Source organism: Pristis pectinata, chromosome 21 (genome assembly GCF_009764475.1).
Source record: "Pristis pectinata isolate sPriPec2 chromosome 21, sPriPec2.1.pri, whole genome shotgun sequence".
Taxonomy (NCBI): Eukaryota; Metazoa; Chordata; class Chondrichthyes; order Rhinopristiformes; family Pristidae; genus Pristis; species Pristis pectinata.
In genome coordinates, this window is record NC_067425.1 from 7,060,390 (window position 1) to 7,079,053 (window position 18,664).

Here is an 18,664-nt window from a genome sequence, read left to right on the forward strand (position 1 = left end):
TTGTGTGTTCTTTATAACTTTTCTTTCAAAAATTTCAAGTGTACGTGTGACTAATAAAGATCTTATCTAATCTAATTTTTCATCCGAATTTTTGACTATAATCCATCTTCATAGTACACAGTGAGATTAATATGAATTGTGATTTATTTTTTGGCCTTATTTCCCCAAAGTAGTGGGATGCAGTTCTAAATATAAACAAAGCTTTGAATTCTTTCATATATTTTGTATGCCTTTCATAGTTTTAGTTGTTGATTTGTTTATAAATGTTTGGAACATGGTAACTAGTAGCAAGGGAGAGTTTTCAGCCATGTCTGGTACATAACTTTGTTGTGGGAAAGATAAAGGGAGACTTGAAAGGTCCAACTGTATCCTGTTCCAACAGCTGAAGGACACATTTATTGATAGTAATGTAGCTTTATAATTTCAAAGATGATTATATGCTCTTCATTTTAGGAGCTTCAACATGAAAACATCGTTGCACTTTATGATGTTCAGGTAAGATAATATTCTGTTTTGTTTTCACTCATTAATGATTCTTTCAAAGAGAATTTATTATAACTATTATTTAACGCCAGAGCTAGCTGAGTATGTAAATTATTTAATGTGAATGTGCCTAAGAACTATGGACATAAGTCAAATTGATTTTACTACTAGGAATTTCAGCACTGTATAGTATTAGTTTATTAAGGAAAGAATTACTTTTTCAGTTTTTATCTGGAAGATGTGTTTTCTTTAAAATCAGGACCATTCTTAATAATGTGTACTATTAAGAAGGTTAGTTACATCAGTGTTTTAATAGCAGAGCATGGGATCAGAATAATGTCAGATATTCAGCTATAAAATGTGCATGTATTATTCATTCTAATTGTATTTTGTCCCATGTTACCCTTAATCATTGACCTGAATTCTATCATTTAACTCCAGTTATAAACCATTACATGTACTTAAACATACTTGTTGTAAATTGCACAACCTAAAAGAAATCCTTGTAGAAGCAAAGCACGTCTTCCTAAAGAATTGGACTTCAGCAAGCTGAACATTGCAAACTTCATTGATGGATGTGAAAGCAAAAAATGCCGTAAGCACTCAGCAGGTCAGGCAGCATCTGTGGAAAGAGAAATATTTAACATTTTAAGTCCTACACTCTTCATCAGAACTGGACAAAAGAGGGAAAAACCTGACCTGCTGGTTGTTTCCAGCATTCTCTGATTTTATTTTAGATTTCCAGCATCTACATTACTTTTTTCATTGACCAACATTACATTTTACTTTGCTGCATATGGAAATGTCAGAGATGTCATTAAAAAATGAGTAAATTTGCCAGCAACTTTTGGCTAAAATGAAATACCTGTGAATTGCAATTCCCGCAAGTTGTTAGAGCATTATCTTTGTCGTCATTATCTTCTTAGAAATGACATTCTGCCTCTAAGCTCCTCTTAATTTTCATGAAGTTGCTGCAACTTTATAAATTGTAAATTAAACTCACTGTAGAAATTGTCCAGTAATTAAGTTTGTACGCATTAAGTAGCATGATAATTGTTAATGGCTTTCACTCACTTAGTTCCAGAAAGTGAATAATTGTATGGAGACTTCAGGTTGTTTAATTTTAAAATATTTCATTTAAAAAAGAAAATTAATTTCTATTCTCACTTTTTTGCTTTTATTAGTTCACTCTTTGCTTTTCACTTTAGTGATTTAACATTGAGTTTGCCCAATTTCACCTTTTTATCAATTTTTTTTCCTTTTGTCGGTCCTTAAATTTCTTTGGTTAAAGAAATTTATCTGGAATCTTAATAAATGCAGGTTGTCCTTGCCAAGTTACTATCTGCTCATTGGAATTGGAGTCGGTTTATTATTGTCACATGTACTGATAATAAACCGATTCCAATTCATACAGTCTTGCATACCGTTCATACAGATCAATTCATTACACAGTGCCATGAGGTAGTACAAGGGAAAACAATACAGAATGCAGAGTAAAATGTCACAGCTACAGAGAAAGTGCAGTGCAGGTAGACAGTAAGGTGCAAGGTCATAACAAGGTAGATTATGAGGTCAAGAGTCCATCTTATCATACAAGGGGACAGTTCAATAGTTTTCTAACAACAGGATAGAAGCTGTCCCTGAGCCTAGTGGTATGTGCGTTCAGGCTTTTGTATCTTCTGCTCGATGGGAGAGGGAAGAAGAGAGGATATCTGGGGTGGGTAGGGTCTTTGATTATTTGGCTGCTTTACTGAGGCAATGAGAAATATAGACAGAGTCCATGGAGGGGAGACTGGTGTCTGTGATGTGCTGGGCTGTGTCCACGACTCTCTGCAGTTTCTTGCAGTCCCAGGCAGAGCAATTGCCATATCAAACCATGATGCATCCAGATAGGATGCTTTTTATGGTGCAGCGATTAAAAATCGGTGAGTGTCAAAGGGGACATACCGAATTTCTTTAGCCTCCTGAGAAAGTAGGGGTGCCGGTTAGCTTTCTTAGCTGTAGCGTCTACGTGGTTGGGCCAGGACAGGCTACTGGTGATGTTCACTCCTAGGATCTTGAAGCTCTCAACCCTCTCGACTTCAGCACTGTTGATGTAAACAGGGACATGTGCACCGCCTCCTCCCCCCTTCCTGAAGATGATGACCAACTCTTTTGTTTTGCTGACATTGAGGGAGAGCTTCTTGCCATGACACCACGATCCAGCAAAGTCAGAAGATCTGTCTTATAGAATAATGTACTTTAACAGTAACATCCTTTCAAAAAAAAACTCCATCACCCTGATATATTTTCTCAGCACCTGGCACAATGAACCAAATTTCAAGTAGTTTGTGCCTTTTGCTTTGTCTGCTCATACTCTTGAAACTTTTATATAGGGTACAGGGGTGTCAAAATATGCAACATTATTAAGTAGGTGTTAGATATTAACCTAGGATTATATATTGTAACCACACCTTTGTGAGCAATCCTGCAAAAGAAAAACATTCAACGTTGGTTTATTTTTGATTACATTCTACGTGATTGAGACAGGTGGAATATAATCACAAGGTGGGAGGATGTGGTCTTGCAGGTACCCATCAAATCAATATTACTGTCTGTTAACTAATGTGCTTCTGATGTAATATCATCCAGTTACCTTGACATTCTTTATTCTGAATCAGATTTATTATCACTGACTTAGATGATGTGAAATTGTTGTTTTGTGGCAGCAGTACAGTGCAAAGACACAAAATTACAATAATAAAGAAATAGTGCAATAAAAAAGGAATAATGAGATAGTGTTCATGGGTTCATCCGATCGTTCAGAAATCTGATGGCAGAGGGGAAGAAGCTGGTTCTGATTTGTTGAGTGTGGGTCTTTGTACCTCCTCCCCGATGGTAGTAATGAGAAGATGGCATGCCCTGGATGGTGAGGGTCCTCAGTGATGGATGCCACCTTAGGACTTGTGTTAAGTAAGTTTTGAAGCTCCAAGTTAAAGTAATAGTAAGTAGTTCTTGAGTTAAATAACTAGTCAGCCCTCTCAAAATAAATGACATGTGAGTTGTATCTTAAATGATCATCGTGTGTGACTATGGAGAGCTCAAAGACCATCACGTAGTACCTAAGGAGATGAACAGTTTGTTTTCATGCTTTGTACTTGTGTGACTTGAATGTTCCCAAACTTTGATGTGTGACTACCTAAGATCAGCAATTATAGACGTTGCAATTGCCAAGTGCTTGCTTATATATAAAAAAAACTTGAGAGGAAACTTCTATGGTCAACGAGGCACCTGAATTTATATTTGCACAATGTTGGTGGTGTGAAGTGGTGAAGCTGGCAGTCATCCACTTTTCAGGAGATGATAAATTGTGGCAATTATCTTGATGAAAGCAACAGGGAATATTTCTTGTAACATTGGGGAGTTCTACAAACTGAATGTGGAATCTAAGCATAACCCGTCAATCCCACATGCAGTATTTCTTTATGAGACTTTCAATCTGGCAAAAGGGAGTTGTCGAATTTATGAATAGATTTGGGTTATCAACCTCTTGTCAATGGCCAAGAACTGCTGATACCAGCTGGTTGCTGGATGGAGTTTTTCACAGCATCTGATAACAGGTAAAAGTGTTTACAAATAGTCCAGAACAGTACCTGCTGTTGTGCGGTTACACAAAGTATAAAATTGCCTGCTGAGGAGCCTTGTTCTGACAACAGGAAACAGTGGTCAGGAACTGAGAGGGAAAAAAGTAAAGCATGATTATTATGTAAGCCTTTACTCTTCCTTGCTTGCTGGAAACAATATTTTTAAGAATATTGAAGGAGGAGTTTATTTTGTTTCTTCAGCTCACCTGTATAAAATAAACTGCATTATGCACTATAAAAAAAACCATACTGGTTGCTGGAGCAAAATGGCTGCTAGAGTTTTCCAGAAGATTTCCTTATTGGTTTCCCAGCCAGAATACCAGAAATTGGGACTTTTACTGATAGTATTAATCTATCTGGCAGTGATAAAACAAAACAAAGATTATGGTACTTGAATTGAAGTTGATCCACTTTATAATTGTTCCACTGTACTTCAACTTTGCTTTTATAACTATGCCACATGCATTTCATGCTGAATGATTACAAAATGATATGGCAGCTTTACATTTCTTCATGTCGAGGAATGTAACTTATATAATGCTACAAGTTAAATAGTAAATAATGGACACTGAGCAATTATTCTAAAGCTGGAACCTAACTGAGAGGATCCAGTTCTTTAATAGAACATTAGCTTGCCATTGATTTTTGAGATGTGTATCTGGAGTGAGGTTGTGCTGTTTAACTACTAAAGTGGAGCTCTATCTTGCCTAATTTGACTCTTTATGAGGTGTGGCTCTGAGTGAGCAGTTTCAGGAGGCACATCCTGAAGTCAACTTAGGAGCCAGCTGTGACGAGAAGTTTGTATAGGTTACCAACATAAAACTTCCAACTCCAAGTCTTGGAGAGTTCTGATTATTATCAAAGAGGTTTTTAAAAAAAAATCAGGAAATGACTCGCAATCTTTCTTTCTATTAAGGAGCCTTTGATTTTATTTGAAGTATAATCGGCATGTAACACAAATCTCCTGTGTGCCTTTGTGCAATCAGAAATTTGAAGCATTATTGTACGTGTTTATTTGTTAGCCTGTTCCTTTAAGGGCAATGCTCTTTCACTCCCTGACAAATAATGGTTTAAATGGATCTTGAGATCTATTAAAGGCTATTGTTTGGAAGCAGCAGCTGCTTGGATCCTTGGTTTGTTATCATAACAACCTCTCCATGCTATCTGAAGTTCAGATAGAAGCCGAATATAGTTTATTTCTCATTTTCTACAAGTTTTCTCTGCCTTTTACATATAAAAAAGATCATTATGCAGAAGCCTTAATAGTTTTCCAAAATACTTTTTACCAATGCTGCAACAGTAGGCTCATAAATTTAAGGTTCTAATGCTGCTTAACTGCATTGTGTAAATCAAAACAGAGTTTAAAAACTCTTGTTGTTTATTCCAATTGTGAAATTCATGACACAGATGTTTTACATTACAGATACAGTAAAGTTCTTGAGCATGTTATGGTGCTGCAGTAGAGTTGGATAATTGTTGTTCGTGGTTGAACTTTTCAAACACGTTGCCATATCTAATGCAAGTGAATTGTTTTATTAGCACCAAGCTCATATTTCTAGTATTCATAGTTGGTTTTAGAATGTTTCTTTGTCCATTAGGTCAAAGAGCTGGATGTGTGCTGTTTTATTCCTTTTCCTAGTTTTTTTAAGTGCATTGGATTCCATTGCTGGCTTGGAAAATTATAATTTCTGAAAGATAAGGGGAGAGTTTTGTTTCCAGTGCTTCTGACCAATGCTAATTCTCTTGTCTTAATATGGTTTTCATTGTGAAAGATGAATTGTCCAGTTTGCGTAATAGGACAAACATTATTAAACTCATTTCAAGGATTTGATCCATGTGGGAGCAATAATGAGAAACAAAATGCCAGGAAAACTCCAGGTTAGGCAGTGTCTATGGAGAAACTGACCAGGATTTATTGCTAGTGTTGAGCTGTCTGTACTAGTTGTTGATTTACCTGGTAAGCGTGATCCTACTTCTTGCAGGTCCACTGTTGTCATCGTGCAGTTGAAGAACACACTGAGCCTGTGTGAGAGAATGGGAAGAGTGGAGATGGGAGAACAGAATAAACCTATCCATGAAATAGTTGGGAAACTACCACTTAGCTAGGCTACCACACTCCTTGGCTTAGTCTATTGTTAAGATTGTCCCTGACATTCAGAAATGTTCAAAAACAATCAAAAATCAACTATTACAAAACATATTAAATATAATTAATGATGAAAAAACTACAAAATGTAAATGCTAAACTCTCTCTTGAAAGAAGTCTTGCAAACTAAAAACATTTAGCTAAATCTATACAACAAAAATTAAATTCCCTAGTACTTACTTCCCTGCAAGTGTTCGTTTCCATCCAAATAAATTGAGTTGCCTCTCTCATGCCAGGTTAGACTTGTGCCAGTTCAAGGGCAGATTCCCTAGCATAACTGAAGGGGAATTGTAGCAAGTTTGGCCTCTGCCACTGGATTCCATCAGGCAGTAAGAAAATTGCCAACAAAGTGTAGCCAGCAATTTCAGGAGTTTGGCACTTGTGCCATCATCTGAACTTGAAAGAACTTGTGTAGAGAACTGATGGCATGTCAGTGCAGAACTACTGGCATTTTCTCATAAGATCTGGACCATTGTTTCAAGTTTCAAAATGAAAGGTCAGTGATCTGAAACGTTAATTAGTCTGCTTTCCTTTCCATTGATGCTGCCTGACTGCTGAGAGGGTTTCCATCATTTTATGTATTTATTTCAGTTTCCAGCATCTGCAATAGTTTGCATTCATCCCCAATCTTTCATCATGTTTTGTAACACATTTACGAGCTTTTGTTTGCACTTAGTTGTTCTTTTACGGACCCAGTGATGCTGTATATGAATAGCTGAATGTTTAGTAAACAAAATGAACAAAATTTTTTGAAAGTTAAAAAAAGTTTAACAAAAAGAACTTCAAAGTGAACCATAATATATTAATCCTTAATATGGTTCTTGATTAATTCAGTCATACCACATTTAAACTTGTGCTTCTCCTATGTAAACTTCTGCAACCTCTCATAATGGCTTGGGTATCTAATTGAGGTAACCGTTTTTGTCCTTGCTACTTTTCAGTACCTAGGTTAGTTTCCTATGGTATAGTCAACAGAGTATTTCAGTGTGTCTGGATCAGTACAGTCCATGAACTCAAAATCAATTCATTATCAGCACTGTTCATTTGTCATTCATATCAGCTCTTTTCTGCAAGTGTACTCTGTACTAATGGTTTCATTGATCTATTGTCCAGTGTCCTCAATCCATCTCTTTGTCTTGTACTGTCAAATCCTACTAGTCAGCTTATTATTATCAGCAGTTATTACCCTTTTCCCCTATCTCCTGATTTTTTTTATTTATCCAGACTGTGTTATCTGACATAATTATCCCAGCTCAGCAAAAGCAAATTTCAATACTAAGCCCTAGTTAACCCTGCTTTTGACCTCTTTGAAGCTTGAAAACATTTCTGTTATGGACGTGATCTGTTTTAAGCCCATGTTCTATGCTAGGTTTTTTTGAGACCTGGTTTCTAATCACTGATGTGGAACCTTGTCAGGAAGTTTGAAAATCCAATCCCATTATAGTAGGTTGTTGCTGAAAATAAAAAAAAATGCAGATGATGGAAATCTAAAATAAAATCAGAAAATGCTGGAAATACTCGTCTGGTCAGGCCACATTTATGGGAAGAGAAACAGAGCCAACGTTCCAGGTTGGAGCCCCTTCATCAGAACATTAACTTATTACCGTTGTGCAGCATCTGTAATATTTTAAGAAAACTTCAAGTCAGTCAATCAGAAACATTGCTTTGGCAATTGTTAACTTATTTTCTTCTTCAACTGTTGTTGAACTATATTGTACATAATATCCAGCTTTACTTCTCAACTCTCATTTTTCAAGTTATGCAAATGTAAAGTGCTCTGGAATGTTGCTACATATGAAAAGGTGCTATATGAAAGCATTTTATTTTCCATTTCATCCCGCACTTGTAACCACAGCAGCTAATTGGGTGGTCATTTCAGTGACTTATTGAAGCAAGTGAATCAACTGTTATTCTTCTGAACTGTCTCTTGGAAATCATATCCAAATGTTATGTGTAGTAATTCAATTTTATCTTCCAAGCTATGTAAAAATATTTTTGTAGTAACTTTTATTTGATAAATAGGGTTTTGCCCCACTACAGCCAGGATTTTATCAAACATTAAAGGTAGCTACAGGGGTTTTTGAAGGTTACATTTAAAATAAAGCAGATAGGATTACAAAAGAATGGATGTGCTTGGTAACAGTAGCTTATGGCAAATTATCTATTGGTTTAGGACAGCGTTATAAATGTAAACGTTACTATTATAGGGGACTGTTACTGTAAAATTTCCCAAGACTTTCGTAGTGGCATGTATAGATACTGCAAGGGTTCTGAGAAAGTGGGTGGATGAGGATGGAGATGTGGGTTGGATTGAAGCTGAGGGAAGATTTAAACCCATGGAAGAAAAGTTAAGTATGAGACATGTTGGGCATGGTGTTTGGGTTAACAGGAACTATTGAAGATCAGTGTGGGCAAGTATAATGGGAAGGCTGAACTTGAAATTGGATAGGTTACATGAATGAGTTGAGATATGTGGCATGTAGAATATCAACCTAAAAAGAATTTGGGCAATTGAGTCAGATGGTGACCAAGGTATGCATAAGGACTTCATGATCAGATGGTCTGAGCTAAAGACAGAATTAGATTTATTATTACTGACTTGTATGACGTGAACTTTGTTGTTCTGTGCAGCAGCACAATGTAAAGATATAAAATTACTATAAATTACAAAAATAAATAGTGCAAAAAAAAGGAATGAAAGAGATGGATGATGGTGTAAAAAATTTAAGTTGTAATGAAGTGAAGATAGAGTGAAAGTTTAGTTTGGCTGAACAGCACTTTGGGATTGTAAATGTTCTAATTTTACATGATACATTGGTTAGGCAATGGTAGTTTGAGCTTGTGGAATTTTTGCTCAGGGCTGAAAAATACAAGTTTCAGTGTCCCATTGTTAAACCAGTTTAAATTATGATGGATGAGATATGTTAAACTACCATGGTCATGGGTAATGTTGTTTCAGTCCTGTTTCATGCATAATCCACAGTGGTAGTATATGACTAACACTGTATGACTCAAACTAGTGGTATAATATTTGTTTTTAAGAATATTATCACACTTATTGGATTACAATGTCACCCTTAAAAGGATCTTTTAATCAACATGCTTGTCTTGAGTTATTGGGATGTTCTTGGTTATGAATATACAGGTAGTATTTTATGAGTCCCTTTTAACAAATTCTGCATATAATTGATACTGCAATCTGATAATTTCCCATAAAATGTATGCATTTGTTGCCTGTAGGCCTGGTATTCAAAAAGACTTGTATCTAGCTCGCACTTGCTTTGTGCTCCTTAGGTGATATGGAAGGTACTTTGTAGAGTTGAATAAGATTGGAAATTACTTGGAAAAGGTAAATCCAGAATACTTGCAAGTTAAATTATCACGGGAGAGTGTTAAACTGGTTCAAATTTGCCAGAGCAATTTAGGACACTATCAAAATTGCTCATACACTTCCCAACGCATGGAGTTGTAAGGTAACAGAAAAGAGACTTTTTTTTCTCCCTCACTGTTGCAAGGCATGCGAGTTTTAAATCAGAATTCAGTTTCTCAATTTAATTAGTTGTTCTTGCCTCTCCTCCCAAACCTCCTGTCTTCTATAAACTGTTTTTGGCAGAATCAAGTAATAAAAATCTCGGCTTTAAATTGGTAGTTTCAATTCCCATGGATTCTAACATTGAAAGCTATTTTCTTCTAGGCTAATAGTCAAATAAAACAACATTTCCCAGTTCACAAGAAATATATTTTCCTGATGAGTACAGATCCGATGTTTGTTTAGAGCATTGCATTGGAATATTAATGAGATACTGCAGTGAATAAACAGGAGTGCAGGTTCTCTCTGGTTCATTACATTTATTATTTTACATAGAACACTACAGCACAGTACAGGCCCTTCGGCCCACAATGTTGTACCGACATTTTATCCTGCTTTAAGATCTATCTAACCCTTCCCTCCCACATCGCCCCCCCATTTCTCTATCATTCATATGTCTACCTAAGAGTCTCTTAAATGTCCCTAATGTATCTGCCCCCACAACCTCTGCAGACAGTGCGTTCCACGCACCCACCACTCTCTGTGGGGGGAAAAAAGAACTTGCCCCTGACATGCCCCTTATACCTTCCTCTAATCACCTTAAAATTATGTCCCCTTGTGTTAGCCATTCTCGCCCTGGGGAAAAGTCTCTGACTGTCCACTCGATCTATACCTGTTATCATCTTGTACACCTCTATCAAGTCACCCCTCATCATCCTCCTCTCCAAAGAGTAAAGCCCTAGCTCACTCAGCCTATCCTCATGAGACATGCTCTCCAATCTAGGCAGCATCCTGGTAAATCTCCCCTGCACCCTCTCTCAAGCTTCCACGTCCTTCCTATAATGGGGTGACCAGAACTGAACACAATACTCCAAGTGTGGTCTAACCAGAGTTCTCTGGAGCTGCAACATCACCTCGCGGCTCTTGAACTCAATCCCCCAACTAATGAAGGCCAACACACCATACACCTTATTAACAACCCTATCGACCTGCGCGGCAACCTTGAGGGATCTATGGACGTGGACCCCAAGATCCCTTTGTTCCTCCACACTGCTAAGAGTCCTGCCATTAACCTTGTATTCTACCTTCAAATTCGATCTCCCGAAGTGTATCACCTCACACTTATCTGGGTTGAACTCCATCTGCCACTTCTCAGCCCAGGTCTGCATTCTATCAATATCCTGTTGTAATCCACAGCAACCTTCTACACTATGCACTACACCACCAACCTTTGTATCATCAGCAAACTTACTAACCCACCCTTCCACATCCTCATCCAAGTCATTTATAAAAATCACAGAGCAGGGGTCCCAGAACAGATCCCTGCGGAACACCACTGGTACCGACCTCCAGGTCGGAGGTTGTGTGGATCCAATAATTATAAGAAGTTATAATTTATTGCTGAGAGAATTGAATATAAAAGTAGGGAGGTTATGCTTCAGTTATATAGGGCATTGGTGAGGCAATATTGGTCTCCTTATTTAAAGAAGAATGTTAATGTATTGGAAGCAGTTCATAGAAGGTTTACTAAGCTAATAAATGGAACGGGGGGATTGTCTTATGAGGAAAGGTCGGACAGCTACTTTTGTACTCCCTCTGGAGTTTAGGAGAGGGGACTGGTTGAAACATAAGAACTGACATTGTTTAATAGTCACTTGCAAAGGTATGTATTCATTTTTTCTTTCCCCATCAATATAGCTGTTTTTAAAATGGATCCTTTATGACTTTTATACTGCGAATCCTCTTTAAAAATAGGCAGGTCATAATTTTAGATGAACTGATTCTATTCAGGCCAAGCAGAATTTTGCACATTGTCCAGTGTACTTTGACAGGCATCACAAAATTCCTGTGAAGGAAAGAGTGATCTAATCTGGTCTTCTGATGCAACAATATTATGCAGCACCATAATACTTAAGAAATAAAGTTGAATTATCATAGAGTTAACCTTTGTATTGAGAAAGTGATTCACTGGAAAAAAAAATGATTATCCATCTCTTTCAATGTTGCAGAGTTCATTAAAAATTTGTATTTGTTACAAATTCTATGTTATTTAGTAATTATAATGTCTCTGAAACCCAGTAAATACATCATCTCTGCCCTGTTTCACCCATTCTTACTCTATCTTTAAATTGCTCTGCACATTTATACATGGAAGAGGCTAATGCTCTTTCTGGCAGATGTGTGTAATTGCAAAGCAAATCATAAAAAAAAAACTAATCCACTGGCTCAAATCTAACAGACTCATTTAACTTGGAACATGTTTCTGAATTACTTTATCAAAGTTAAACTTCTTCAGTTCATTGACTGCTTTTATGATTCCATATTAAATGAGATCAGTGTATTTCAAGCTGTACTTTGCAACTAGTATTATTGCTACATTTGTTCTCCTACATTAGCTTAGACCCCAGTTTTGATGCTGATGGAAGTGCTGCAAGATTGCTGGCAACCAATTTCTCCAAGGGTGATTGGATGGCATTATTCTAATGTTCTTCTAGTTTGACATTGCAAAAATGTTTAGTAATATGGAAAAGTGTAGTTGATAAATGTTGTGATGTGCATGAAAACCTTGGATGAATGAAACTGATGATCCAGTGGGATCATTCTTCAGCACATTTCAGCACAAAATATATGGACCAGAATGTATTGCAATCAGTCTAATCATGAAACAGTAGAAGGATGAAAAGAAGCAAATTAATTGATCGGTTATTCTTGTTGGTAACTTACAGTTACTTGGCAGCTGATTTGTGGAGTTCTAGCAGATGTTTGGATGCTAGTAGAAATAGTTCAGGACATCTAACTAAAGAATACGACAGTATTTTGGTTTCCCCTATTTAGCATGTATAAATGTCTCTCAAAAAAGTTTAACATCTGCGCATTTGGCACAATAATTATCAGGAATTTTTAATTAGGCCTCCAATTCATTTTGTCATTCTGGTGATCTCTAACAGTAGAGTTGAAAGATAAAAGAGTTAACTTACAAGAGGGGTTTCGAGAACGTTGCATGTTAAGGTTGAGCAGTCCAGATATAACTTTGAATGAGAATTCTAAATTTAAGAGAAGGAGCCTTAGTAGGTCCTGTACTCTCATACAGTACAGGAGGCCATTCAATCTATCAAGTCTATGCCAGCTCCTAGAACAATTCAGTCAATGCCATCACCTCATTTATTTCCCTGTAATTCATTCTTTTTCATTTGCCCATTAATTCCATCCTGATTCTGCTACCACCTACCTACACTAGGGATGGTTGACAGTAACCAATTAACCTACCAAGCAGCACGTATTGGGGATGTGAGCAGAAACTAGAGCATCTGGGGCACTAGAGCACCATGTGGTCCTAGGGAATACTATCTCCACACTGACAGCCCCTGAGGCCTGGATCGAACCTGGCTGAAGATGCAAGGCACCAACACTTTTTGCTGCACCAGTGTTGCCCACGTAGAGGATGAGTATAATGGCATGCATGCTTAGAATGTGATCCAAGCAGCTGTGTCTTGAATAGACTGGCTGAAGGGAGCTCAGCAAGATGAGGATTGGAATGAATACAAGCTTTCAACAGTTGGAGTAAAGTCATTAAATTGCACCTGGAAGTTACCATTTTTGAATATTGGTTATGGGGGGGGGGGGTATATCGAATGTTTGATCCCTGTTAATCCATACACAGACTTTCTGAATTCAATGGTATGACCAGGATGCACTTATGGTTAGTGAACAGATTGTGGTACATTTTCTCCTTGAAATACTAGATTCTTTGTCTCCACAAATGTATTGGGTAAAGAATTTCAGGACATTCAACCTCCAAGTACAAAAGGATAGCAGTCTATGGTGTGTTACGATGTCAGCTTATTGGTGTTACCTCTTTATTTCTGTTTTTTTTCTCCCTTTATTTGTGGTTGAGATAGCTGGAGAGTTCTCAAAGTAATCAGAGAGTTGGTTGAATTCATTATGCAAGTTGCATGTATTGTGACCTGGTAAGTTGAGGAAGGGGGTTAGATATTGGATCGGATATTGAATGTAGCCAATTGCTAGATCCAGGATGGCATCAAGTTGCTTCTGTTTTTGCAACTGCATCTTTTAGGGAAGTGGGGAGTATTCCAGCACATTCCTAATGAGAGCTAGAGAAGATCAGTAAGTTGTCAGGGGCCAGGGTTGTGCTGCTTGTTACAGAGTACCTAACCTCTGCCATACTTTTGTGGCTACAGTATTTATAAGACTGGTATGTTTAAGCTTCTGGATGTGGATAATCTCCAAGATGTTGTTGGATGAAGATTTGATGATGGTTATTTTATTCAAAGCCAGGGAAAAGATGCAATCATTACCTGGCTTGTGCATGATGATGTTATATGCTGTTAGATGTCAGACCCAGTTTAGATGTATATTAGAATGCAGTTCCATTATCGAGTAACATTAATCTGTTATAAATTAAATTGATTTACTTCTAGAAATATCAGTCACTCAACTTTCCTGCTGGACTTACGATGGAGGAAATGTCATTGATGAAATAACTGAAGGATGTTGGTTTGACAAAGCTTCCCTGAGGAAAATTCTGCAGTAATGTCCAATGATTGGTGTCTGACAATGGCACCAGATTCTGGAGTACTCCATTGAAATCATGTTTCTCTGAGTCATTCCTTATCCAGCTTGACATTTATGGTTTTGTTTTATTCCTGAACTTTGATATGATCAGAGTCTTTCATTTATTCATTTTTGGTGATCTTGGTATCATTGGCAAAGGTGTCATTCACTGCCCATTCCGTAATTGCCCATGAGAAGGTGATGGTGAGCTACTGCCTCAGGGGTGGGGGGGGGGAGGGGTGAAGAGCTCCACGGGTTTAGACCTAGCAACAATGAAGGAATGGGAATGTGCTGATGGTGTTCCCTTGCACTTGAAGCCCTTGTCCTTGGCGGTAAAAGTCAAGGGTTTGGGTAGTGCTGTGGAGTAACCCAAGCAAGTAACTGTTATGTATTTAGGAGATGGGACAGACTGCAGCCATCATGCATGAATGGTGGAGAGAATAAATGTTTAGGGTGGTAGGTGTTATTGAGCAAGAGTGTTAGAACTTCATTCATCTGGGCCAATGTGGAGCAATACGTTTTGTTTTGGCTTAATCTGTTCAGTAATTTAACTAGAAAAGCATTGGCTTAGGTGTTTTGTTTATTTGTTTCTTACAGATTCATTAGCAGGTTTGCCTGTATAGGAATTAAAATTAAGGATGCAGACTTCAAAATGAGACATAATATAGATAAATAACTTGGGTGTTCTACTTGCTGGTACTTGATGTGAATGGATTTAGTTTCAATACTAGGAAGAACTTTGTACTTTCTACCATGTGACTAATCATGTGTGCACACACTGGGAATATTTATAGTTGGTTGCCAGCTGCTGGTTTTTGGTATTTTGCCCACTTCTCTGAGTGAGGTTCTACTGCAGACCATTAATGCTTGTAAACAGAAGAAAAAATTCTGCTCTTGTTTTGCAAGAATTCTAAATATGACCAAATTTCATAACAAATTTAATAGTATTTAACTTTACAGAGAGGTTAGATATACAGAAATTAAATTGACTACTTTGTGATTTAGTTTGTTCTTACCACAAACAAATGAAAACAATATTTTCCTATCCATACCCCAAGTCTGAACACAATAAGAATTGTTTGCAGTTGCAAAAATTCATACTGCCCAGAATGAATTGTTGTTCTAGTTAAATATTGGAGATTTTTTTTCAGCATTTAACTGTTTAAGATTGTTGGGTTATATTTTTTTCCTGTTTCCAGAAAAAGGATTCACTGAGCAACAATCACACTTTTTTTCTGGTGCTGACCCAGGAGACATGGTTGAGGAACTATGCGAGCTTGCAGTTTGCAGTGCTATGATACAGTCCTGAATTTCTACTCTTTCTAGGGTCTTTTATCACTGCATTTATTTACAGACTAATAGAAAAGGTGATGAGCAAAATGGCATAGATGTGAATAGTTCTCAGTTGAAACAAAAATTTGTGATAACTCTTTAATTTGATTTTACAGCTGCTGTTTAAAGTATTTGCATTAATTTGCCTGAAGCAAGCATTTAAGTAATAACCATTCTGATTGTATCGTCATACAGTCTGTTGTTTGTATTTGATTGGGTAGTTTGAGCCATAGAGTCCGCCACAATGTATTTTGATACTTTTCACAGAGTTCCTGAAAAAGAACATTTGAACAAAACAAGTACTTGTTAGTCAAAGAAATGAACACATAAAGAGGGGAATGGTAGGGGGTAGTTCAAAGGAGAGGATGTGAAATAAAAGAACAAAGACTAAGTAAAAGTGATTGTTTAGAGTTTTGTAGGCAGCAAAGGAAAATAGCTAAATTGAAATAGTTTGGTGTTAAAATTCCTGAGAGCACAATGACTGAAAGATTGGTGTCTCGTGTTAGAATTAAGGGAGGCAATAATACAATGAACAGCAAATGGGACAGTCTGGGACATGCATTTGGCAAAGTTAGCAGCTATTATCAATTGGCCCTTTCAGCAACTTGCTTTGTGAAAAGTTTAAAATCTAAATGTGCAAGGGCAAGTCCAAGTAACAAATGCCAGAACAAATCCTTGCTCAATATTGTTATTGGGTCTTAATACAAACAGTTATTCTTCGGAAGTGTTGTGGAGTTGGCTTAGTAGTGCTCAGCTGTGTGTGGTTTAACGTATTTAATCAGCTGAAGTAAGCTGTTTTTCTGTAGCATTTGTTCCTCTGCAACATGTTCAGGTGTAAGTATTTTCCACCCCATCAAGGGGAAAGAACTGCAACCGAAGTCATAATTGCATACTTTTTTTTTCCATTTCAGGAGACTCCAAACTCTGTTCATTTGGTGATGGAGGTAAGCCTAAAGAATTACTTTGATGGCTATAAATTTTTCATTGCAGCACAATGGAACAGTCTGAAGTGCCATGCACAATTTTATAATTGTCCATATAGCTCTCTCGTAATTGTGAAACCCAAAAACATATAATCCACACACTCATCTATCTGATGAGCAAAGCAGTCAGATGTTTTTGTTGGTATATTAGTTTTGGTCATCTGGTTTAGTTACTTATTTTAACCATGCAATTCAAATTTTCAGGATTAGCCCGTTAATTACCCAATACCTGTAATGTCGCCAACTATAACACAATGCACCATGATGATTGGTGCACTAATTTGCAATTCCTTATCAGAGAGAGAATGAATTCCTCCCTTGACACTCAGTCTTCGATGCCCACCACATTGCAAGTAAATCCTGTTAACAACTGCAAAGTCAGAGGAGGGAAACCACATGGGCCTGGATGCAGGACACTTGCTTGCTTTCAAATGGAGGAGAAAATTGAAAGATTCTTACTGGTTTGCAAACTCGCACAACTTAGCTTTGAAGTAATTTGGAAATATACCAATCCATTTTAAACCAGCAAAAAAATGGTTAAGAATTGCATGCAATAATTCAAAGGCTATTAATCATGACAATGGCCAACATGAATTTTGAATATCTCAGCAACTTCTTTTCCTTTCATTAGTATGGTCAATGCAAAATTTTTTAAGGTATTTCCTAAACCCATAGCCTATTGCCACTCCATGTTGCCTCAAGTGTTCCCTCAGGCAGCCTTATTAATTCCATTTAGGGTAGTGCTGAAGGAAAGTAGAGTTTCACCTAATGGATTGTTATACACTGCTGTTTTTTAAGCCCTTCTAGGGAGCTAGATTTTGTTTGCTCTGCCATTCAGGTAATCCATGTAAATATGCAGAATCTTTTCAAGTCTCTGTATTTTGAACATGATTTTATTCCATTGTATTGATACTAATCTTAAATACAATGAAATTGCTGAAAATACAGAGCAGGTCAGGCAGCATCTGTGGAGAGTGAAACAGGGCCGTGTCTCAATCTCGATGACCATTCAGAAGAATGGTTCTTATCAATGGTCGTTGACCTGAAGTGTTAACATTGTTTTTCTCTCTCCACCTGTGCAACCTGAGCTGCTGAATATTTCTAACATTTTTTGTTTTTATTTCTGATTTCCAGCATCTGCAGGGTTTTGCTTTTAAGTACAGCAGTATTTAGAATTGGAAAATATTTTCCAACCTAAAACTATTCATATGTATTCATTTAATGATACCTTTAACTGGCAAGATGAAAATGGGGATTTGATCTGCCTTTAACTGTGGTCACTTTTTGTTCTCTATCTTCCATAAGATGCATTCATTCTTGCCATGCAACTGGGGTATTTATTATTTGGTCCAGAAGGCATGATGCAACATGCTGAGTATTCAGAGACTCCACTACCTGTGTTATTTCAGAGATAGATTCTGGATAGATTATTGTGATCAGTGAAATTAGAAAAAACTCTGTAATTGTTAACTTCATTCTCTTGGGTAGAAGTGAAAGAGAAAAGTATAAATTAAAGCAATATTTTTCATTGTGTCAATAATAAATGGTATTTTAATTTTAAGTTCCTGAAGAATAGTGGCTTGAATATATTGTTTTGACTTCATTTTTTAATTCTCCTTTAGTACTGCAATGGCGGTGACCTGGCAGATTATCTGCAAGGTAAGTTGAAACGTTTTTGATTGTAAGTGGTTATGTATTAGTTCCTTTCTCTGGGTGGTGTTCAAAGAATTACTGTTCTAAACTGTGATTCAATGATGACTGCTGATCTCATCAAAGTGCCAATAATAAATTCAACATTGTCCTGTTTGTACAAATGCTTGTATAATGAAATTTTGAAACTGACATTAAAAACTTGAGAACATTGGGGGAGGGTCAGTGAGTTTGAAATGTAGCATTTTCAGTATTATTAATAAAAACTCTTGATTTTGCTCCTGATTTCGGTTTCCCATTTGTAATTTAGTTTTGTTTATAAATCCGGGTTCTGTTTATCCTCTGA

At 37.0% G+C, this 18,664-nt stretch overlaps 1 protein-coding gene across 1 annotated transcript in view; it reads left to right on the forward strand.

The window, feature by feature from the left end:
* The window catches only part of ulk2 (unc-51 like autophagy activating kinase 2), a 78,627-nt gene that overhangs the window by 12,902 nt on the left and 47,061 nt on the right, over window positions 1–18,664 (forward strand). Inside the window, exons 4-6 of the mRNA XM_052035941.1 lie at window positions 454–495; window positions 16,597–16,629; window positions 18,291–18,327. Of these exons, the coding sequence (XP_051891901.1) occupies window positions 454–495; window positions 16,597–16,629; window positions 18,291–18,327 (112 nt within the window). The remainder of the gene's footprint in view (window positions 1–453; window positions 496–16,596; window positions 16,630–18,290; window positions 18,328–18,664) is intronic.